Source organism: Patella vulgata, chromosome 7 (assembly GCF_932274485.2).
Source record: "Patella vulgata chromosome 7, xgPatVulg1.2, whole genome shotgun sequence".
Classification (NCBI taxonomy): domain Eukaryota; kingdom Metazoa; phylum Mollusca; class Gastropoda; family Patellidae; genus Patella; species Patella vulgata.
In genome coordinates this window covers 40,073,334-40,097,799 of record NC_065885.2, presented here as the reverse complement: position 1 = coordinate 40,097,799, position 24,466 = coordinate 40,073,334, and the positions used below count along the sequence as shown (strand labels likewise).

At 36.8% G+C, this 24,466-nt stretch overlaps 1 protein-coding gene across 2 annotated transcripts in view; it reads left to right on the top strand.

Annotated features, from left to right (window-relative positions):
* The window catches only part of LOC126828397 (UDP-xylose and UDP-N-acetylglucosamine transporter), a 69,080-nt gene that overhangs the window by 5,024 nt on the left and 39,590 nt on the right, over nt 1-24,466 (top strand). For both annotated transcript variants that reach the window (XM_050558187.2, XM_050558185.2), the window contains exons 2-4: nt 14,423-14,536; nt 20,108-20,210; nt 24,301-24,350. In XM_050558187.2, coding sequence (XP_050414144.1) covers nt 14,423-14,536; nt 20,108-20,210; nt 24,301-24,350 — 267 coding nt within the window. The remainder of the gene's footprint in view (nt 1-14,422; nt 14,537-20,107; nt 20,211-24,300; nt 24,351-24,466) is intronic.

Genomic DNA, 24,466 nt, shown 5'->3' with positions numbered 1-24,466 from the left:
TCGTCAAATTCTTGTAATAAAACGGCACCAATTCCTACGTTACTGGCATCAGACCTAAGAATAAAAGTCTTAGAAAAATCAGGTAAACGAAGTACTGGAGTCGACATTAAAGCTGCTTTTAAAGCATGAAAAGCATTATTTTGAGACATTCCCCATTCTAATGTATTAGGTTTTCCTTTTTTAGTCAAATCTGTTAAAGGAACAGCAACTGCAGAAAAATTAGGTATAAATTGTCTATAATATCCAACCAGGCCTAAAAATGATCTAAGCTGTTTCTTCGTTTCTGGAGGATTAGCATTTTTGATACTATCTATTTTCTTTTCCATTGGACGTATACATTTCTTACCTATATCATGACCAAGATAATTTAATTTATTAAACCCAAAATAACATTTACTTGGTCTAGCCGTTATATTAGCAGACCGCAGCCTCGAAAATAACTTTCCGAGAATATTCAGGTGATCTTCCCAGGTCTCGCTAAAAACTAAAATGTCATCTAAATAGTTATCAGTACCATCTAATCCATACAAAAGATCCCGCATACTTCTACTGAAAGAAGCAGGTGCTGTAACTAAGCCAAAGGGCATCATTTTAAACTGCATTAAACCTAATGGAGTAGAAAAGGCAGTTTTATATTTGGAATCTTCATCAAGAGCTATCTGCCAATAACCTTTTGTAAGATCTATCTTAGACAGATATTTACTAGAGGCAATTTTCAAAAATATATCCATCTGTCTCGGCATTGGCTCTGCATCGAATACTGTTAATCTATTCAAGGCTCTGAAATCAATACAAAAACGATTAGTTCCATCTGGTTTTTTTACAAGTACAACTGGAGACGAGTACGGCGAGTTAGATCTTTCAATAATTCCTAACTTAAGCATACTTTCAACTTCTTTTACGATAACGTCTTTCATGGCGAAAGGAATAGGATATGGTTTAAGTCTAATAGGTTTATCTGAAATTAAAGAAATTTTATGTTTCCCTAAATTTGTACATCCAGGTAAATCAGTAAGGACATCAGAGTATTCCTGAAATAAATGGGTTAAATCTTTCTTTTCTACTGTGCTTAATTCTGGATTAATAATTACGTCATTATGCGTTTCCTTCTGGACCAATTGCGGAATTTCTATAATCTCTTTACTTATCTCAGTCTGATCAATTTCTGGATCATCAAAACTGTCTTCATTAATTACACCATCTTCTATGACAGCTGTACAGACCTTCTGAAAAGTACCCTCTTCCTGTAAACATAAATCTTTACCAGTAGTGGTATCTCGCGAAATATACTTCTTTAACATATTAATGTGATAACTTTTAATCTTACCATTTACATCTATTTTATAATCTAGCGTTCCTAACCTCTCAATAACTTTAAACGGACCCTTCCACTGCATCAGTAACTTGTTATTGTCTGTTGGTAATAAAATCAAAACTTCTTCACCTACCTCTATATTTCGCGCTTTAGCCTTCCTGTTGTAATAATTCTTATATCTATTTCTCCCTTTCACTAATTCATCTCTGGCTAATTTACAAGTTTCGTCCAATCGTTCCTGAAGATCTAACACATATTGATAAGTATTTCTTACCTCACTTTCCGGCAAATCTCCTGTCCAAAGTTCATGTAGAATTGTCATAGGACCCCTCACTGTCCTTCCATATAAAAGTTCGAAAGGGCTGAAACCAAGAGTTTCCTGCACTGACTCTCTATAAGCAAATAATATAGGCGATACATACCTATCCCAGTCTTTGGGTCTTTCTATACAAACTTTCTTTAACATTGTCTTTAAGGTACCGTTAAACCTTTCGCATAAACCATTACAAGCTGGATGATACGGGGTAGTGAATAACTGTTTAATAGATAAAGGTCTACTTACCTCACGCATCAAGTCGGATGTAAATTGACTACCTCTATCACTAAGAATTTCTCGGGGAAAACCAATTCTGCAAAACATTTCTATTAAAGCTTCAGCTATTCGTTCCGTTTCTATTGACTTAAGTGGTACTGCTTCTGGATATCTAGTGGCAAAATCAACTAAGGTTAAAATATATCTGTTACCCCTGTCTGTTGAAGGAAAAATAGGACCTACTAAGTCGACTGCGACTCGATCAAAAGGTACATCAATTATCGGTAGTGTTCCCAGAGGAGCTTTGGTTACTTTTCCCTTGGGAAATGTACGTTGACACGGATCACATGACCTACAAAATCGCGTTACATCACCCTGTAAATCAGGCCAATAAAATTGTGTTAATACTCTATCAACTGTTTTTCTAATGCCAAGATGAGCTCCAAAAATAGATTCGTGCGCCAGCTTAAGTACTAATTCCCTGTAACATTTAGGTACGACCAACTGTTTATATACATTTCCGTGATTTATATCTGGAGACACAAAACATCTGTAAATCAAATTCTTAATTAATATGAACCATGTTTGATGTTTACCTCGTACTTCTTTTTCATCTCTATCTAATTTCAGTTTTATCAAGTCTAAAGTTTTATCATCTTTCTGTGCTTTTTCAATTTCTGATTTCGTAACTTCACCAATTGCTGTGGGGACTGAAAGACTTTTAAACAATTTATCTTTTATCTTAACCTGTGCTCTAGTTTCAACTGCTTGTACTAACTTTGAATCACACCTAACAGGATTCCAATTCTTATCTGGATCGAACGGACCACGTACATCTGTAATATTACCTAGAATTAAATCATACACGGGGTTAGTCATACATAAGGCTTCTACAATACCAACAAAATAAGGTGTATCAATGTTTATTTTAGCAACGGGAATTTCTCTTACAGTACCATCAATTAAAACACATCTTTGAATAAAACCTGTAAATTGAGATTCATGAACTAAATCTTTTTTAACAACAACGCTATTACAACCGGAATCACGTAATACCATTACTTTACAATTTTCTACATAACCTTCAGATATCGGCATAGCATCAGTGTTAATACTATCTTTACAACTAGCACTTAATACGGGTAATTCATGTCCACATTTAAGTTCAACGTGACCACTTTCAAAATTGCAACATCCGCATAACGTTTTAGCATATTCTGTCTGTAAATCAGAGAAAGCATGATTAGAATTATTTTGAGATTTTAATTCATTATTAGGTTCTTGTAAACAAGAATTACATTTATAACTTGATTGACGTTGCTGGTTAGGTCGAAATGACTGACTTGATTGATTCTGTTGTGTACGAAATGACTGAAAAGACTGTCCCTGTGAATTAGGATTAAAAGATTGGTTACGTCTAGCATCAAAAGAACGTGGACTCTGAAAATTATATGTATCTCTATTATTATATCTCGGATAAGAATATTTATTTGGATTATATATATTAGAACCATTAGCTCTTCGTACCTCTGGACAATTCTTCACTTCATGATTATAAGAGTTGCACATATAACACCGTCTACTGGATCGAGTTTTAGTTTCCTGTAAATAATCAGAATTATATTTAAAATACTTGTTAGACCAACCATGTGCTTCTAAATATTGATCAGCTAGTTTAGCTTGTTCTTGTGCGGACTCGGGCGTTCTTTCTTTCAGGAACATGGCTAATTCAATATTACAGCTAGACAGAAACTGCTCCCTTAAAAGTAAATCTTTAAGATCTTCAAATGTTTTAGTTCCGGATAAACTTATCCAGCGATTAAGATAACCTTCGATACGTGCCAAATATTGATGTGAAAACTCACCATGCAGTAGTCTAGAATTTCTGAATTTATACCTAAAACCTTCCTCTGTTAAATTATATGCTTTTAATAAAGCCAACTTTAAATTATTATAATCGTTAGCTTGAACAGAAGATAGTCTAGAATATACATCAAGGGCTTTACCTCGTAACAATGAAGCAAGATTAACAGCCTTCAAATCATCATCTAAAGCTTGAGCATCAGCATACCTTTCAAATCTGTTGAGATACGCATCCATGTCGTCACGTCCATCATCATATGGCGGTAACTTCATTATTATTTTCCGCACTGGGACATTTTCGGCGCGAGTACTCTCGTGGGTAGCACTGACGTCAGTGTTTTCACGTTTCATAGTCTCAAGATGTATTTCAGTATCACACAAGATCTTTCTAGCATTAATTTCTCTTAAATTTCTTTCTTTCTCTTCAATTCGCTCAACTCTCAAACTCTCTCTTTCAATATTTTCTCTCTGTCTCTCATTCTCAACAAACGTTCGTAAAGCCTCCCCATCATAACCCATCTCCTTACCAGCCTTAAGTAATTTAGTTAAATCCATTTTGATATCTCAACTACAAATAAACCAACTGAACTAAAACTAGACAATGAACTATTCAAGTATCCAATAAAACTTAAATCAATCCAATTACCAAATCATAAGCTAGCAAAAGTGATCACAAACTTTTTAAATAATATAAACGTACGAGCTTATTCATAAAATACAAAATAATAATATTACGATCTATAAAACATTACAATAAAATGTTTAGGTACTAATATATTGATGGATGCATCCGAATATTTATTAATGTTAACCAATAAGTACAAAGTAGTCAAATCCTGGCAAGCTCGCCAGATGTCACAAAATTGGACCTTTGGTTCTTTTTGGGGCGGATTGACAGTCATGTACTTATAGTTCACATTAACAAAACACAGTATAATTTAAATATCTTTATATAACTACAATATAAGTCAATACAATTATAATATGTATATATATATATATATTTATGTAATTATTCTCTAATAATATCACCGTCTCCACCGATTCAAAAGACCACTAATCACGTTTATATGTTGATGAGATGACGATTTGATGGTACACGCGCACACAGCAGTCACCAACCATTTGACTCTCCACGGCACATTTAAAAAGATGATTAAGATGATAAGGTTGATGAGTTATTCGTGTATATCTTTTAATTACCATAAAAATAACTAACTGGAACAATAACGACCAGACTAACAATATAGGTAACACTATCCGTAGCACATTAACATTATCAGAATCACAATCACAATCACAATCACAATCAGGTCACCTATAAAACATAACACAATGTTTAACAAATAATCAAATTATTTCTATTCATCCACGATTATCAACATTACAAAAATCAAACAATACTTACAAGTAAATGTACTAATTATTGCTCATAATCACACAGATTACCATTATAACGACACACAGTCAAAACCAACGAGACACACAGTCTAACACCCATTTAGTTGAAATATCTTTACGAATGATTCATGAATGATATGATCAATGAATATGTGTGATTCTCCCAAAATCCATTATTAGAGTGACAATATAAATTCATATCTCCCACCACGTATACTACAGTTTCACTCACAACCAATCAAATCACGACAACAAAACAGGCAGTTCACATGCATTCAATGCAATCATATCTGCAACCAAACATGTGGATTACTCAACCTTGGCAAATAATAACTATCATACATCTTACAAATAACAATAAAATCAAATGTTTATAATCAAACTTTATTACCACAATCTGAAAACATGTTCACCAGTTGTCATAAACTGTAATAAACAACAATAACATATATACTATATTTATTAATGTACAAATACTTGTGACCTTGAAACATTCAGCAATACCAGCGTGAATATATATGTATTATTCAGTACATCCACGACAAACCACATTGTAACCTATCATTATCTAATAAAGATATTGTCATACGTGACAGCCTACTGGGCCGAAACAACCACCTACCCATCCAAGTAGGGCGAAACGACTTAAAGCTAACCAAGCACCCCTTATTCGCTTAGTCTCTTCCAGTTAACTAGGCCAAACATGGCTGTTTTAGGTACCAAGATGTCAACAAAGAACGATTTTTCAAGGGAGAAAAGTTATATAGCTTGATCTGAATTTAATTCTCACAAGACAGAAAGCAAAGGGATGACCATTCCAGTTATTTCACAATGTTTTAGCCATTTTGAATAAAAATTGAGGAAATGGCAAGCAATTTTCTAGTCGTAGTATCACCTGGAACAGACAGTAGGGGGTGGTGTTATTTTACAAATGTTGATGTTCAAATTCGGGGCCCCCTTCAAAAGTTGTAGTTACCCTACCCATGTATGAACATATTTTTTTAATTTCTTTCTGACCTCCCTAATCCCCCTTTACACACCCCCTGAAGATAGTAGGGGTTAAACTGAAGGTGATAATTTAGATTTCATTAAAAATCTTTATTATTTTTCCCTGAATAAACCTCATCATGACAGTATACATGTATATAAGGGTTTTCGGGGTCGCTGAGTTTATTGGTGAGGTTAAATTTAAGATTTGAAAATCCAAAATGGCTGAAATCCAAGATGGCGGTAATATTTCCACAAATTCCATACATGTTGATATTTTCTTAGTGTTTTAACAACCTGTCTAACATTTTACTGTTACATTTTCTTGTCTATAAAACTTTTTATTTACGTATACTTATCCATATTTGTATATATTACTCACCTATGTGTGCTTATTGTGTGCTTGCAAAACCTTCAAGCAACTCGCTCTTTGGTGCGAAAACAGTTAGGGGAGGAATAGTAATTAGTATATAGAAACAGCTGGATTTGCCAGTGGACTCTTACCTTTCAAAAAAGATATCATAACTAATATGATGAATCTGGTGAGACCAACTAGGGCTGGTCAAAGTGGCCGTTCTAAAAATAATGCAGCTCTAGTTTTGGCATATGTGCCAATGATTAATGAATTACATCTACGTGTTACGATGTGGAAGTTATAGACGAAGACCAAATGATAGGTTTAAGTTGTTCACTGTTCGCATACATGTACATGTATAGCCAAACGTAATATATCTACGTTCAAAATGTTAACCGATATAGATTGCCGGTGAACAGTGATGGGATTTCAAAATTTTAGTTGTTGGACATTTTCTTCCCGAAAATAAAGGGACATAACTCTATCCACCACGGGACCCGCAAACCAGCGGAGTCACGGTTCAAAATCTATTCGAAAAATGTATCAAGAAGGACTGTGATATCTGCTACAAATTTGACCAAAATAACTACTTTATTAGTGGTAAAACTGGCAAGAAATATTCCTGCCGCACGGGCTATAATTGTTTAAGTAGAAATATAGTCTACCTATTAACATGCTCCTGCAAAAAACAATACGGATACGTAGAAGAAAGCAAACGGGCCTTTTCAAAACGAATAAAGGAACACTATGCAGATATTAGACACAACAGGCCAAAGCCGGTTGCACTACACTTCAACTCAGATAGACATACGAGTAGAAATGTTATGATTAAAATTATAGAGCTTTTTAAGACTGACTCAAATAACGGCAAAAACGATGCCGTAAGGAAAGCCAATGAATTCAAATGGATTCACACTTTAAGAACATTCGCACCGGATGGCATTAACGATAAGATGTAGTCCCGAGGGGGGGGGGGTGGATGGCCGAATGGTTAGCACGTGCGTGCTGTATCATAAGACCTGTCATTGAGTCAACTGGCGTGGTTTCGAATCCCCGGTTGTACGTGACAAGGAGTAGGGTCGCCTGTCCAACCTCGTGGGTTTTCTCCGGGTCCTCCGTTTTCCTCCCACTGCTAAACACCCCTACGCGCAAGCGAATTATTGAAATAAAATTAAATCAAATGTTAGACCCGAAATGACCTAGTTTGTGTCGAGTGGACGTTAAACCCCATTTCTCTCTTTCTCTCTCTTGGGGTCCCCCACTTTATCGTTTACTCTTTTTCCCCACTGACCCCTTTGCACTGCGTTCTTAAAATTTTGTTAGCTATTTCTCTCGTGTGCACCCCCATTTTTGGAACTCGGATCATCGACTCCGCTCAAAATACCTGGCACATTGCCATCAATTAGCCTTAGAGGTATCCTGTGACGTCACAATAGGGACGTTCACTACTATTCCTACTTTCGAAAATGAAGCACATCTGTGGAATTTGCGGACAATGTCTCCGAAACAACGGAGGTAAAATATGGCAGATCGCCTTGTCCTGTACCTTTTCCAACCATGAGCAACAGGGAGGCTTTTTGTGAAGGAGTTGATCTATGTCTCAAAATAGAGGCCTGGCCAGTTTTTCGCACATCGAATCACGATGATTTGGCAGAATCAAACATCAGTAAAGAAGACTGGGTATTTTTACAACGTTTCAATCGAGAAACGCAAAAACAACCTTGTGAGCTCCTTGTTGAATTCAAGAAAGATTTTCCTAGAGCCACTTTTCAAAGTATGCGAAATAGTAGCATAATTCTTAGCCTAACTCAACGCCGAATATGAAAAACAAGGACGAGTTCCCAATTAATTTAGCCGTGGTACCCCTACGGCCAACGCTAATAAAAAATTAGTGCATTCACGCCCATAACCTAATAGAGTTATTTTTAAGCCCTCGCTAGTTAAGAAAACTTTAAACTTAGAGATCAAAAGAGTTAGGAGCCTTGAGTCAATGCAAATAACCATAATCATGACGGCAAATTCTTAGCCGAATATCTTTGCCCACTTTTTGGAATAATCGACTCCGGTGCCAAAGATCGACTCCGGTCCATCTGTGACATCACATGTGCTCCGGTGCCCACCGACACTATATATAGAGGGCCACCGCACATCCTCATTTAAGCCTATAGAGTTCGAATAAGAAAGAAACTAGTAGCTGAGAGAAATCTGGGAAGGCTGTTCACCTATTTACAGATTTTTTACTTAAATAAAGTACCTTTTTCTTTAACATGCTAGAAGCAGGACGATATCGGCCCGCAAGCGATTCACCGTGTTTCACTGCAAAACTCTGTGATTCACTGTTTTTCCGCCGTGTTCGGCAATTCTAGTCTGAAACTCTAGCCGTGTACTGTATGTGTTCCGCAGGTACAGTGTAGAAAGGGTAGAGCCAGTACTTCTCTAAAAAAAACAACAACAGCGACAGCGTCCTTCTGGTTGTAGGCAGTCTAATTGTGAATAATTGTGTATAAAATAATTGTGAATAATATCAAATAATTGTGAATAGTATCGTGAATTATTTCAAATACTCTTAACCCTTTCAATGCTAGACGTAAATCCACTGCCTGTGCTAGGTTGGGCTAAGAGGAAAAAATAGAATTTTGGAAATTTGCATAATAATGTAGTCATGGCGGCCATTTTGGATTTCTCATTTTTCACTAAAGCTAACACGAAAACGAATTTTTCTCCATGAAATACTTATGAGATATTGTTTTTTTCACTGGATTTTGATAAAGATGTATAAAATGAACAAAAATATCAATAGCAGCCATGAGCAATGCCACCACGAACACGCGCATCACGTCTCCCGCTGCCATGACCACGTGCGGATTGCAGTACCTTGTTTTCACTTTCATCCCCAAGTCCCATATTATTGTCAGAATCTACTGCAGACACAGGGCTATCGTGTTCACATTGGGCTTGTTCATCATGCACGGGAGACATAGCCATAGGCGGAACGTCACGCAACAAATCACACACGTACTTCATAATACCAATCACTGTCCGCACTACTATCATTATCAAGTAACTGGAAACGAATTATGTGTATCACCCGCCTCCAAATTGTCCACGTGTTGGTTTGCAAGATGTCATTCACGACTTCGTCGAGAGTGCATCGTCTACGTTGCCACTATGCACTCCGCCATTTTACGGTTTGCCGCTTTGAAACACGTGGAAATATGTTCTAGTGTATAGAAAATAAAATAGATGGCACTTGCAGTTACGGTACTAATTTTAGCGGGGGCTTGACTGAGTACACGGTAATACCGGGTACGCGTATTTTAACAACATTTTACAATACCCAGTACTACCGGGTAGACAGAATGAAAGGGTTAAAGTAACATACATGAGGTCTGTTTTCTTGGATCTTTCTCTAAACTGCCTGACCCTGATGGAAAGCACAGCCGTGTATGAGTACTACTACTCAGTTTAGTTATATATCAATGTTTTGTTAATTGATTTTCTTCGAAGTGCTTCATGATCAAATAATGAAACGAACACAACTACCAATATCTGTTAAAACAGCAAAGTACTAAAACATTAATACAAACAATGAAACACAACCATCAATTTATTAAAACAACAATATCAATTTGATGATCAACCCCGGTAGAGTGTATAATATATTTAAGTACATGTATTTTATTGTCCCCCGCCTTTCGAAGAAAGCAGGGGACTATTAAAATGGGTTCGTCCGTCTGTCTGTCTGTCTGTCTGTCCGTCTGTCTGTCCTTCTGTCTGTCCGTCTGTCTGTCCGTCACACTTTTTGGGACACGATAACTCTCTTCCTAATTCAGCTAGAATGTTCAAACTTGGTGTATGTGTTTATTAGGTCAATGCCTTGATGGAGTTCGAAGATGAGCATTTTCAGCTTAGGGTAAGCAGAGATAAGCAATTTGATTGGTTGATGCTTTGGGACACGATAACTTTAGTTCTAATTAAGTGAGATTGATGAAACTTGGTGTATAGTTTCATTACAGTAATACCTTGACTAAGTTTGATAATGAGCATTTTCTGCTCAGGGTAAGCAGAGCGATACGCAATTTGATTGGTCGAGACTTTGGAAAACAATAACTCTCCTACTTTGATTGTCCCCCGCCTTTCGAAGAAAGCAGGGAACTATTAAAATGGGTTCGTCCGTCTGTCTGTTTGTCTGTCTGTCCGTTCCGCTTATGGTAAGCAGAGATAAACAATTTGATTGGTTGATCTTCGAATTGAGTAAATGTTCATGCTTATTGTCCCCCGCCTTTCGAAGAAAGCAGGGAACTATTAAAATGGGTTCGTCCGTCTGTCTGTTTGTCTGTCCGTTCCGCTTAGGGTAAGCAGAGATAAACAATTTGATTGGTTGATGCTTTGGGACACTATAACTTTAGTTCTAATTAAGTGAGAGTGATGAAACTTGGTGTATAGTTTCATTACAGTAATACCTTGACTAAGATCGATAATGAGCATTTTCTGCTCAGATTAAGCAGAGCGATAAGCAATTTGATTTGCTGAGACTTTGGAACACAATAACTCTCTAATTATTTTCCTATTTCGGCGGGGGGCATCAGCCTCACTGTTGGCTTGTTTATTGCATTGTATTATACTCTTTAAAAAAAGTAGGGGATATTCAGAAACAATACAAAACTGTGGAAATGCCAATTGCATAAACAGTTCATATTGACGTCCCCATTTCACTCGCAAAGAGATACACCTTCAAAAGTGAAAATGGACATTTTTGATTTTTGTCTTAATAATGAGTAATTGTCCCCCGCCTTTCGAAGAAAGCAGGGGACTATTAAAATGGGTTCGTCCGTCTGTCTGTCTGTCCGTCTGTCTGTCCATCACACTTTTTGGGACACAATAACTCTCTTCCTAATTGAGCTAGAATGTTCAAACTTGGTGTATGTGTTTATTAGGTCAATGCCTTGATGGAGTTCGAAGATGAGCATTTTCCGCTTAGGGTAAGCAGAGATAAGCAATTTGATTGGTTGATGCTTTGGGACACGATAACTCTCTTCCTAATTGGGCTAGAATGTTCAAACTTGGTGTATGTGTTGATTAGGTCAATGCCTTGATGGAGTTCGAAGATGAGCATTTTCCGCTTAGGGTAAGCAGAGATAAGCAATTTGATTGGTTGATGCTTTGTTATATTTTGAATTATGTTGTTATTATGGCTGGGGCTAACTCGTATTTTAATTTTCAGACATATTTTGAAGGTTTGTATAAAATAGGAACTGTAGATGCAAGAGTTAACAGCTTAATACATATTAATTACTCCCTAGTTATTTCCTTTTTTTTGTCCCCCGCCTTTCGAAGAAAGCAAGGGACTCTTAAAATGGGCTCATTCATCTGTCCGTCCGTCTGTCTGTCCGTCACACTTTTTGGCACACAATAACGCTCCTTCTAATTGAGCTAGAATGTTCAAACTTGGTGTAAATGTTTATTAGGTCAATGCCTTGATGGAGTTCAAAGATGAGCATTTTTCTTCTTAGGGTAAGCAGAGATAAGCAATTTGATTGGTTGATGCTTTTAGACACGATAACTTTAGTTCTAATTAAGTGAGAAATGAAATGAAATGAAATGGAGTTTAACGTCCTACTGTTCTGCTTCTAAGCTGGGCTAATGAAGACGGGCATACGCCATACAGTGTGCTATGAGGGATAATTGAGTGAGAGTGATGAAACTTGGTGTATAGTTTCATTACATCAATACCTTGACAAAGTTCGATAATGAGCATTTTCTGCTCAGGGTAAGCAGAGGGATAAGCAATTTGATTGGCTGAGTCTTTGAAACACAATAACTCTCATTATAATTGAGCTAGAATGTTCACAATTGGCGTGGGTGTTATTAGGTCAATAACTCTCCTTCTAATTGAGCTAAAATGTTCAAACTTGGTGTATGTGTTTATTACGTCAATGCCTTGATGGAGTTTCAAGATGAGCATTTTTGCTTGGGGTAAGCAGAGATAAGCAATTTGATTGGTTGATGCTTTTTGGGACTGGATAACTTTAGTTTGGGGGGTAACGGTGGCTAAGTGGGTAAGACACTAGCCTGGAGGTCGGGTGTTCGATCCCTGCATTGGCCGAGAAAGTTCACCCAGATTTTCCGGCGTGGTTCCCCCTTGTCAGTGTTGCAGGAAGGAGGGCCTGACAAGGACAGCTGTCTAGTCATTCGGATGAAATGGAAAACCGAGGTCCTGTGTACACATTGGCGTGCGCTTAAAAGATCCCTTGACAGTTGGAATTCGATATAAGAGTAGGCTGTAGTGCCGCTGTCCGGGCAAAATTTCCCTCATAGCACACTGTATGGCGTATGCCCGTCTTCATTAGCCCAGTTTGGAGCAAAACAGTAGGACGTTAAACTCCATTTCATTTCATTTCTAATTAAGTGAGAGTGACGAAAGTTGTTGTATAGTTTTATTACATCAATACCTTGACTAGGTTCGATAATGGGCATTTTCTGCTCATGGTAAGCAGAGCGATAAGCAATTTGATTGGTCGAGACTTTGGAACACAATAACTCTCATTATAATTGAGCTAGAATGTTCACACTTGGTGTAGGCATTCATTAGGTGAATGCCTTGATGGAGTTCGATGATAAACATAGTCTTGTCTGCTTACTGTAAACAGAGCTAAGCAATCTGAATGGCTGATGCTTTGGGACACGATAACTTTGGTTAGGCTATAAGTAAGTGAGAGTGATGAAACTCTGAGTATAGATTGATTATATCATTACCTTGACTAAGTTTGATGATGAGAATTTTCTGCTTAGGCTAAGGAGCGATAAGCAATTTGATTGGTCAAGACTTTGGAATGTAACAACTCTGCCTTTAATTGAGGTAGAATGTTTAAACTTGATGTAGATATTCATTAGGTGAATGTCTTGACTGTGTTCAATAATTAACATTTTGAGCTACAGCTAAGCTAAGCTAAGCAATTTTATTGATCGATGCTTTGGGACAAGATAACTTTGATTCTGTCTGATAGAGAGTGATGAAACTTAGTGTATAGTTGATAATCAGTTTGATTGCTTGATACTTTTGAAAAAAAAAAATATGCGATTAATTAATATGTGTCATCTATTTATTTTGGGATTTCAGCGGGGGACATCAGCCTCACTATTGGCTTGTTGCTCCACCAATCCTCAGACATTCAGCAATTCATCATGGCATGCTCCTAATCAATCACGATTTGGGCCAATCTGACTCACTCTTCTGGTAGTGCCACGGCCAATTCTTGCAGTGTTGTCGGTTGACGTCGACGAACACGTCTCCCAATCAAATTAAACGTAACATACTAAAGCAAAGATATGCTAAACAGTAAATCTTATGCAAGAACCAATAGGAAAGCAAACATGGATAGGATAAACCAGCACGCGGCAGTTTTCATCAACCCTTCCTTGAAGTGTCAAATTTGACAATGAACCCCTACCATGTGTATGGCGCTATTGCGTGTCGCACATGCAGTTCAGTGGTTCTGTTGGGGCGATAAGTTCTTCATCTGTGAACATACCAGTACTCTCAAAGCATGTCAAGTGTCCATGACTATTTATCATATCACAACCTGCATCTATTTGCATTTCAGTATCCGCTACTTTTTTTGAAGAGTATATATTGTCTACACATGTATTTTTAGACATATTTAATTTATGTATTAAGAAATGTTTTTGTATTATTATTATTTAAAATAAAAGAAAAAAAAATTGATTAACAAAACAACAATATCAATTTTATTCTTGTACATGTATCTCGACTCATGTTTTAAAGTTGGGATGGTTCAGAAAAGTAGGATGCTTAACCCCAAGTTCTAGTGTACTGTAGGGCAATACCACAACAGAAATTTTAAAAAAAACAACTGAATTTGTCAAATATGGCAGGTAGTAATCCTCAAATATTAGGTCGTATTCGCTAAATTTTGAAAATATGTAAGCTTATTTATTTTATTTTCAGTGAATATCCAGGAAGTGGCAATATAGTAACCTTTTCTCAGTTTCTGTTTATTGCTTTAGAAGGTTTTATATTTACTAGTAAGTTTGGAATGAAAAAGGCAGTGGTACCTTTTAGGTATGTAAAATACACAATAACCATTATAAAAATACCGTAATCCAAATCATAATAGTTAATTTAAAATGTTTGTATCCACATGTATTATGAAATATTGATTAATGATACCGGTAACAATGTTATTTATTATTGATTTTTATTTATAAATATATTCTTTACAACACTGCAGTGAGTTAATATACATGTGTGAATATTAAATATAAATTACCGGTATAAGTACATGAACATGTATGTTGTAGTCTTGTAAAATATGGATTTATACTTGGCATAGAATGACCGAAGTACCATTGGGCATTGGCATTATCAACTGACACATTATCTCAGCCAGTATTTAACTGTTAGTAAATATTTTATAATGTGAAATCACATCAGTTGATTAGACATGTCGCTGATTATGATTATGTAGTGAAGACTGTGGATGTCTAAAGTCCTGGACGTGCCAAAATAGAGTTACCCCCCTTCACAAACTAGTTATAGGGATGCTTGATTAGGGATGGTCAATTATCAGTCCAGAATGTTCTGAATTTTCGGAATTGCTATCATGTGATGCAAAATTCAGTCCTGGAACAGTTTCTGCCAGTCCCGACAATGGAGGTGGTGTGAGTAGAATCGTGACGTAATTAACCACAATGAATATGTTTCATCTGTCATGGTTGCTTGAGATATTTTCTCATGCAGTCAGCGCATGCGTTCTAGCCCCAAATTCCCATTTTCACTCGATTGGTACTATTTTTGGGTTTGACAGAATTCAATTCCGGAACGTTCAATCGAGCATGCCCATAATGAATTTCTGTATAGCATTGTTGTACAGTGGTATAGAATTTTTATTTCTTTTGTTCATAATATACATGATGTACATATCATCTCATTTAATACTAAGCTTCCTTTTTTGTTACTTTGAATTAATTGCATCTATTAACGGCTCTACATACAATGTTTTATGGTAAGATTTCTCATCTTAAAACTTTTGAAAATAATGTGAAAACAGTTTAATACTATTAATAGTACAAAATATTTTACTTGAAAATTAAGATTGTTTTTGAAAATAAAAATGTCACATAGAGAGACCTCATAAATATTATTAATACATGTAATGTCATTTATGAAATGCACTAAATTCATAATAGTGAGTGAATTACGGTTTCCACTATTTTTAAAAAAAAATTTTTTTTAAAAAGATGGGCTGTTACATAGAAGTTTTATTTATTGGGTACTTCGCTGATCGAAATGTTCAGTAAAACTTATCACCATTCATTTATTGTCCCCCACCTTTCGAAGAAAGCAGGGGACTATTAAAATGGGTTCGTCCGTCTGTCTGTCCGTCTGTCTGTCCGTCACACTTTTTGGGACACAATAACTCTCTTCCTAATTGAGCTAGAATGTTCAAACTTGGTGTATGTGTTTATTAGGTCAATGCCTTGATGGAGTTCGAAGATGAGCATTTTCCGCTTAGGGTAAGCAGAGATAAGCAATTTGATTGGTTGATGCTTTGGGACACGATAACTCTCTTCCTAATTGGGCTAGAATGTTCAAACTTGGTGTATGTGTTGATTAGGTCAATGCCTTGATGGAGTTCGAAGATGAGCATTTTCCGCTTAGGGTAAGCAGAGATAAGCAATTTGATTGGTTGATGCTTTGGGACACGATAACTTTTAATTGAGCTAGAATGTTCAAACTTGGTGTATGTGTTTATTAGGTCAATGCCTTGATGGAGTTCGAAGATGAGCATTTTCCGCTTAGGGTAAGCAGAGATAAGCAATTTGATTGGTTGATACTTTGGGGCACGATAACTCTCTTCCTAATTGAGCTAGAATGTTCAAACTTGGTGTATGTGTTGATTAGGTCAATGCCTTGATGGAGTTCGAAGATGAGCATTTTCCGCTTAGGGTAAGCAGAGATAAGCAATTTGATTGGTTGATGCTTTGGGACACGATAACTTTAGTTCTAATTAAGTGAGATTGATGAAACTTGGTGTATAGTTTCATTACAGTAATACCTTGACTAAGTTTGATAATGAGCATTTTCTGCTCAGGGTAAGCAGAGCGATACGCAATTTGATTTTTATATGTGTCCTCTAATTATTTTCCTATTTCGGCGGGGGACATCAGCCTCACTGTTGGCTTGTTTTACCAGTTACTGGTGCTAAAACATATTCCCGGCAACTCTTAGTCTTACCTAGTAGTTAAATTATAATGAAACAAATGTCCAATTTAGACAAACATTCTATAGTCTTTTCTTCTAAATACAGTAAACTTCGCATAAGTCGGATCTACATGTAAGTGGACTGACCAATTTTGTCTGAGTTAAGCGAAGATCCGAGTTAGCCAAAGATCAAAATTCAATCTTAACTCGATTAGAAATAAACTGCAAGAGCTGGATAATAATTGATTCAAAGGCACATTTATCGAAAATACAGGCATAAAAGGGTATTTTTATACGACCACATTTTCATGTGGACGTATATTGTCGTCGCCCCGGATGTCTGTCCGTCCACAATTTGTTTGTGGACTCTCTACAGGTCACAATTCTTGTCCAATTTTGACGAAACTTGAAATATAGGTTTATCCCCAAAAGATCTTGACTGCTTTCGATATTGGCATGTATCGGATCGAAACTTCATGGATTATGGCCCCTGTTTGTACGAAAAATCACGTTTTTAGCTTGTGGACCCTATAGAGGTCACAACTTTTATCCGATTTTGTTGAAAATTGAAATATAAGTTTATAACCCAAAGATCTCGGTTCCTTTCGATATTGTCGCATATCGGATCGTAACTTCATGAATTATGGCCCCTGATTATACGAAAAATCGCCTCTTTTAGCTTGTGGTCCCTCTGAAGGTCACAGTTATTATCTGATTTTAAAAATCGTTTGAATATATCACCGTAACACCCTGACCATAATAAAAGTTGAGTTCAAATTTCCTGAAAATCAAACCAAAACTGCCGGACAAAGTGGCCACCGCTTGTACGCGAAAGATGTAAAAATATGGTATACCAAGGTTGTGAACCCTGTAGAGGTTACAATTTGAATCCGATTTTGATGAAACCTGAAATGCATGTTTATAACCCAAAGATCTTGGTTCCTTTCGATATTTGCGCATATCGAATTGTAACTTCATGAATTATGGTCCTTGATTGTAGGAAAAATCACTTTCTTTTTAGCTTGTTCTCTATCCATCTCTCAAAAATGTGGGCGTATCCTGCCTGCCAGCCGCTGGTTATTGATGAAATGAATATCGAACATTCAATATGCAAAAAAGTCTGTTAGTTTAGGTTACTTGGCACGTTTAACAAACTGTTTCATCCGAATGACCTCTATCTGGCTTCCAGAGGCCTCTAGACTCTAAATCTGAACAATATTGAACATTTAATTCAATGTTCGATAAAGTCTGTTAGATTAGATTGCTTGCCGCACTTTCCCGACTGTTTCATCAGAATGACATCTAAATCTGCACATTTCTGTAGACGTACATCTGCAGTGTTATGAGTGCAGAGAAGACATCACTCGGCTTTACTGGATCTTTTACTTATACTTCACTGTCCTCATCAGTACTTCCAGCATCCTCGACATTGCCACTGTCATCAGAAACAACTATTGCGACAATCTGGTCGTCGTCAAGTATAGCAGATGTTTGGACGTCGTCATCGACACTCAAATACTCATTCATATCATTCGGGACAGCATCTCCATAAACCGTGTGTAAATGCTCCCATATGTTCCGATCTTCTGTATCCTGAGCTTCCGGGATTACAACAACCTCCTCTTCGTCGTTTGATGGCCAACATTCTTCTGTAGTGGTACTTGAGATTTTTTATGATCCCACTGTCCATTGGTTGTGTGTGGCTGGTCGTATTTGGCGGAAGAAATACCAATTCTATGTTTCTTGGGTGTATTGTTGGGTGTGCCGGACAATTATCAATCACCATCACAATTTTCCGATCTTCCAACCTCAATTTTCGATCCAACCTACGTAGCCAGCTTTCGAACACAGCACTGTACAGGCACCATGACATTTTTAAATTCCATGGGCTTCTGTGATTTACCAATAACATACAGAGGTAATTTATGAGAGCCATCCATATTAGCCCCGACTAGTACCGTTATTCGGGATTTTGGTTGTTTAGCGCCGTTGTGACTTTGACCAGAAAAGCCCAGTGAGTTATCTGAAAGTGGCAACCAAAATAGGCCTGTTTCGTCAGCATTATAAATGTCTTTATGTGCGTAAGACTTAAAAATTTTCTGTAAGTTTGCCTTCCTTCCACTCCCGCACAACTTCTACATCAACGCCACCAGATTCACCTGCTTTGTGCACTTTACTAAGCCCATACCTTTTCTTGAATCGATCCACCCATGCCATATTTATCTCTTCGTGGGACTCATCTGGAAGTTGGCCTTGGAACTTCTTTGCCTTTTCTAGTAGCATGCTTCCATCAAATCGGATATCAGGTCAAACCGAAATCTGTCGGGCTACAGGAGAAGTGCTTGGTCAACCTGTGGATGGGTGATAGGTCTAGGTCTGTCATTTTGCAAATGATGAGGACTTGTCATCACTGGCACACACATCCTTGATTTTGTTTCTGTTCTTCAGAATGTCACCAAAAGTTTGAGGGCTAATGTCAAAATGAAGAGCAATGTCCCTTTTCTTCATACCTGGATTTTTTTCGCCGTATTAGATGATTTCAAGCTTTTGTTCGTATGTGTGAGTAGATAACTTCCGTTTTGTCGCCATGTCGACGGTAGTGTGTTGAAATCTTTGAAAAATGTCTTAAATTTTCCCGGGAAGTGTCTCATACAGCAGACCCCTAGTTTCGAATTTTCCGGAAAAATTCTATTATTGCGTCGCGTCAAATAGGCTAATTTCAGTCAAAATGATAGGTGAAAGTATTTGGAGGCTCTGTGTATGGAATACCTAACGGGACGAAACTGACTTAGTCAAATTCTGAACATACTGCCGATCCCACTTACAACAGTGAAGTCAAAAAGCCAGAGCAAAGATCCGACTTGCGTGCAGAAATTTAGTAAGAAAAACGTGCAGGATCAAAGGGTCCAAACGATTTTATTCGAGTTGAGCAAAGATCCGACTTACACGAATCCAACTTATGCGAGGTTTACTGTATTTCCGCAATTGAAATTTTATTTGCTGCAATGATAGGTCCAGTATCCGTTTCCTTTGGTGGATTGTACCCTGTTTCCATTGGCATTTGCTGAAAGGATCTACATGTAAACTACTCTGATTTATGGCAAAATATACATTTGGTTGATCTGTCATTGTGTAATTTCAAGTAATAGGTCAAGTTCTATATGGTTAAATTTGTGTTTTGAAAGATAAGAAGTGGGCTTGCTTACTGTGTTGGCAGTGGAAAACAAAATAGGTTATATGTCAAAATGCTGGGTTTAACGTGAAATTTTCAGTCTGATTTTCTATCAAAATCAAAGAGGTCTAGCTTGAAATAAGCTTGTATGCTTTCTCTATATGTTTGTCGAAAATAGGTTGTGTGTGCAAATAATGTTTTACCCTACATTGAGATCATTTCACTTTCTCTCACTATTGTATATATTTTCGTTTCAGTTACTATGTTTCAATGGTGTCAATGTTTTTTATAGTACAAGTCGTCAATAATTTAGCTTTTAATTTCAACATATCAATGCCATTACATATGATATTCAGATCTGTAAGTTGATTTATTAATCCATAGTTACAAGAATTATCAAATTATAGCTTTATAGACTAAAACATTAAAAAAATAGTCTATTTGATGCCAGAAAACTATGCATTGTGCTCGTATTTCCAGTGGGTGCATTTAAAGATACAGTTTACATTCTCACGAAAGTATTTATTATGGAAAGTAGAGACACCCAAATGTGAATGTACCCCTGAATGGCAGCCTGGCTCTTCGAGCGATGTAAGGAGCATTTGCTATGTGTTGATCTAGTGGCTAACAGTTGTGAGACAATTGAGACAATTAAACATCCAGTAGACTCAGTGAATCAATGGCAAAAAATGAAGTTGGCAGAGGATAATCCAGGAATTTACATATATTTCAATATTTATCGGAAATGGACAGCGATTAAAGTCATATACAATTACATGCTGAAAGCCTGGTTCTCACAATTCCTGAAGCAATGGCCCGAGAAATCCCTCTCTAGCCATTGCTGTACCGAGACTGAAAACTTGAATTTTTGACGAAGTGTGTCCATTCTCATCTTCCAATCAAATCTCTCCTGAGTACAGTAAAATAAAGGGAATTTTCATGACTGGCCGCTTAATGGGGTGACCTCTTTTTAAAAAAAGAAAATTTTTAACTTTCGATGCATCTGGAGCAAACATTGATACTTGCATCGGTAAATTTGGTCGTTGCTGAAACTTGCTATTTGTAACCAAAATTCTTTGACCCAAATCTCTGATATAAATTCTATAAACGTGTCTGTTTATACCAATTATTAATGGCTTTACTGCCTACCTTTAAGTATTCCATAATATTTATCCATTTTTGTGAAGAAAACCCATGAATTATGTTTTTATCAAAAAAAGCACATGTGAGTCATTCCATGTCAAGTGGACCAAATTTCAGAAAGTTGGGAACGTGTCCCCCTCCAAAAAAATTATAAAAAATAACAAATCCAAAATTATACCTCTCTAGGCAGAACATTCGCTGAGGTATGGCCATTTGAAATTAGGGTAATGAAACGGACCATAAATTCGGTCATTTTTTTCAGGTTTTCGGGTGCTTTAAACTCACATTTCTAATAGGAGTAGAACTCTCTACCTTTGTAATCTAAGACGACTTTTGGTGTAGATTATGAATTTAGCATCACACTCATTGTCCAATGCATACTTTTCATGCCACCAGGTGGCAAAATGTGGAACAAATGTGGATGGACCGTAACTTCCTGAATTATGGCCCCTGATTGTACGAAAAATCACGTTTTTAGCTTGTGGACCTACATGTATAGAGGTCATAATGTTTATCCGATTTAAAAAAACATATTATTATACCACCGTTACACCCTAAGGACGTCTGAGTTTGAATTTCGTGAAAATCGGCCCAAAACTGACTGACACAAAAGCCACCCCTCGTTCTCAAATAGCGTAAAAATATGGTATATCAAGGTTGTGGACCCTATAGAGGTCACAATTTTTATCCGATTTTGTTGAAAAAATTACTGAATTTATGATCCGTTTCAGTGCCCTGATTTCAAATGGCCATATCTTAGCGAGTTTCCAACCTAGAGAGGTTAAATTTCATATTTCTTAGTTTAAGGCAATATACTATAACATATATTTTTATACGCCCACATTTTCATGTGGACGTATATTGTCGTCGCCCCTGTCCGTCCGTCCGTCCGTCCATCCACAATTGTTTGTGAACAGTCTACAGGTCACAATTTTTATCTGATTTCAACGAAACTTGAAATATAGGTTTATCACCCTAAGATCTCGGTTCCTTTCGATATTGGCATGTATCGGATTGTAACTTCATGGATTATGGCCACTGATTGTACGAAAAATCACGTTTTTTAGCTTGTGAACACTGTAGAGGTCACAATTTTTATCCAATTTGGTTTAAACTTGAAATGTATGCTTGTTACCCAAAGATCTTGGTTCCTCTCGATATTCGCGCATATGGGAACGTAACTTCCTGAATTATGTCCCCTGATTGTACAAAAAATCGCATTTTTAGCTTGTGGACCCTATAGAGGTCATAATTTTTATCCGATTTAAAAAAACGTATTATTATATCACTGTTACACCCTAAGGACGACTGAGTTTGAATTTCGTGAAAATCGGCCCAAAACTGACGGACAAAATGGCCGCCCCTCGTACTCAAGTAGCGTAAAAATATGGTATATCAAGGTTGTGGACCCTATAGACGTCTAAGGACATCTGAGTTCGAATTTCGTGAAAATCGGCCCAAAACTGACAAACAAAAAGGCCACCCCTCGTTCTCACATAGCGTAAAAATATGGTATATCAAGGTTGTGGACCCTATAGAGGTCATAATTTTTATCCGATTTAAAAAAACATATTATTGTATCACTGTTACACCCTAAGGACGACTGAGTTCGAATTTCGTGAAAATCGGCCCAAAACTGACGGACAAAATGGCCGCCCCTCGTACTCAAGTAGCGTAAAAATATGGTATATCAAGGTTGTGGACCCTATAGAGGTCACAATTTTTATCCGATTTTGTTGAAACTTGAAATGTAAGTTTATAACCCAAAGATCTCGGTTCCTTTCGATATTCCATCACATTGGACCGTAATTTCCTGAATTATGGCCCTGATTGTACGAAAAATCGCGTTTTTAGCTTGTGGACCCTAAAGAGGTCATAATTTTTATCCGATTTAAAAAAACGTATTATTATATCACTGTTACACCCTAAGGGCGGCTGAGTTCGAATTTTGTGAAAATCAACACAAAATTGACAGACAAAATGGCCGCCGTTCATTCTCAAATAGCGTAAAAATAAGGTATATCAAGGTTGTGGACCCTATAGAGGTCACAATTTTTATCCGATTTTGTTGAAACTTGAAATGTAAGTTTATAACCCAAAGATCTCGGTTCCTTTCGATATTTGCGCATATCGGACCATAACTTCCTGAATTATGGCCCCTGATTGTGAACCCTATAGAGGTCATAATTTTTATCCGATTTAAAAAAACGTATTATTATATCACCGTGACACCCTTAGGACGGCTGAGTTCGAATTTCGTGAAAATACACCCAAAACTGACAGACAAAATGGCCGCCCTTCTTTCTCAAATAGCGTAAAAATATGGTATATAGAGGCTGTGGATCCTATAGAGGTCACAATTTTAATCCGATTTTGTTGAAACTTGAAATGTAAGTTTATAACACAAAGATTTCGGTTCCTTTCCATATTTGCGCATATCGAATTGTAATTTCCTGAATTATGGCCCTTGATTGTAGGAAAAATCACTTTCTTTTTAGCTTGTTCTCTATCCATCTCTCGAAAATGTGGGCGTATCCTGCCTGGCAGCCGCTGGTTTTGGAGGGGGTCATGTTTCCACCATTGGTCTAGTTGATATGGAATGACCCATGTCGTATTTTTTCTACCCAGTTTGTTGAAACACAGTATGTAACATGACAGCCTTTCTCTTTGATTTGGGATCTTCGGACAGTTGATTAAATCATGGACGTTATAAATGTATTAAAAGATGGTGAAAATATTGTTCGTCTGCTGTGTGGTCCAAGAGATAATATAAAGATTCCATGTTTACACAGCGATTACCCAATGTTTACATTGTAGCTATTTTGGATAGCCTCGTTTATCACACAATAAAATTAGTTTCTCTTTAATATACTGTGATGTACTCGCGCGAAATACATTTCTCGCGTTATGATGTAATGTAGCCACGATTGTCACCAGACACTTTACAGTAACATATTTAGAGCTCAGGTTAATCCCGATTGATTTTATTACGTGGTAATGTATTGGTTGTTGATCAGACTGTTAACCAGTCATAATTTGGGACAGAAGGTTGCAGTGAGTTTGTTAGTAAAGACGACCGAGGCTAGCCTAAAATAATCCTACCTAATGCCCCTTCAATCAATTACCACTGCATCATCAAATCGCCTTGAGGTGAGCAGTACTTGACAATTTAAATTGGGTATACTGGATGGTGCGGGAAAACAAAGATTCTTTTAGGGGACATATTGCTAATTCAATTGTATATTTAAAATTTTTGATTATTTATAAGTTTTAAATACTTTTATATTGTACAATTCAATGTTTTCAGGGTTCTCTAGCTGCTACTCTTTTATTAGGAATAATTATATTAAAAAGAAAGTAAGTAGACATTATATTTCATTTAGTCTACTTATAAAGAGACAATAATGCTTTGGATTTATTTACATGTGTCATGTCAGATTGTACACGAATACTGTATACGAAATGTCAAAGAG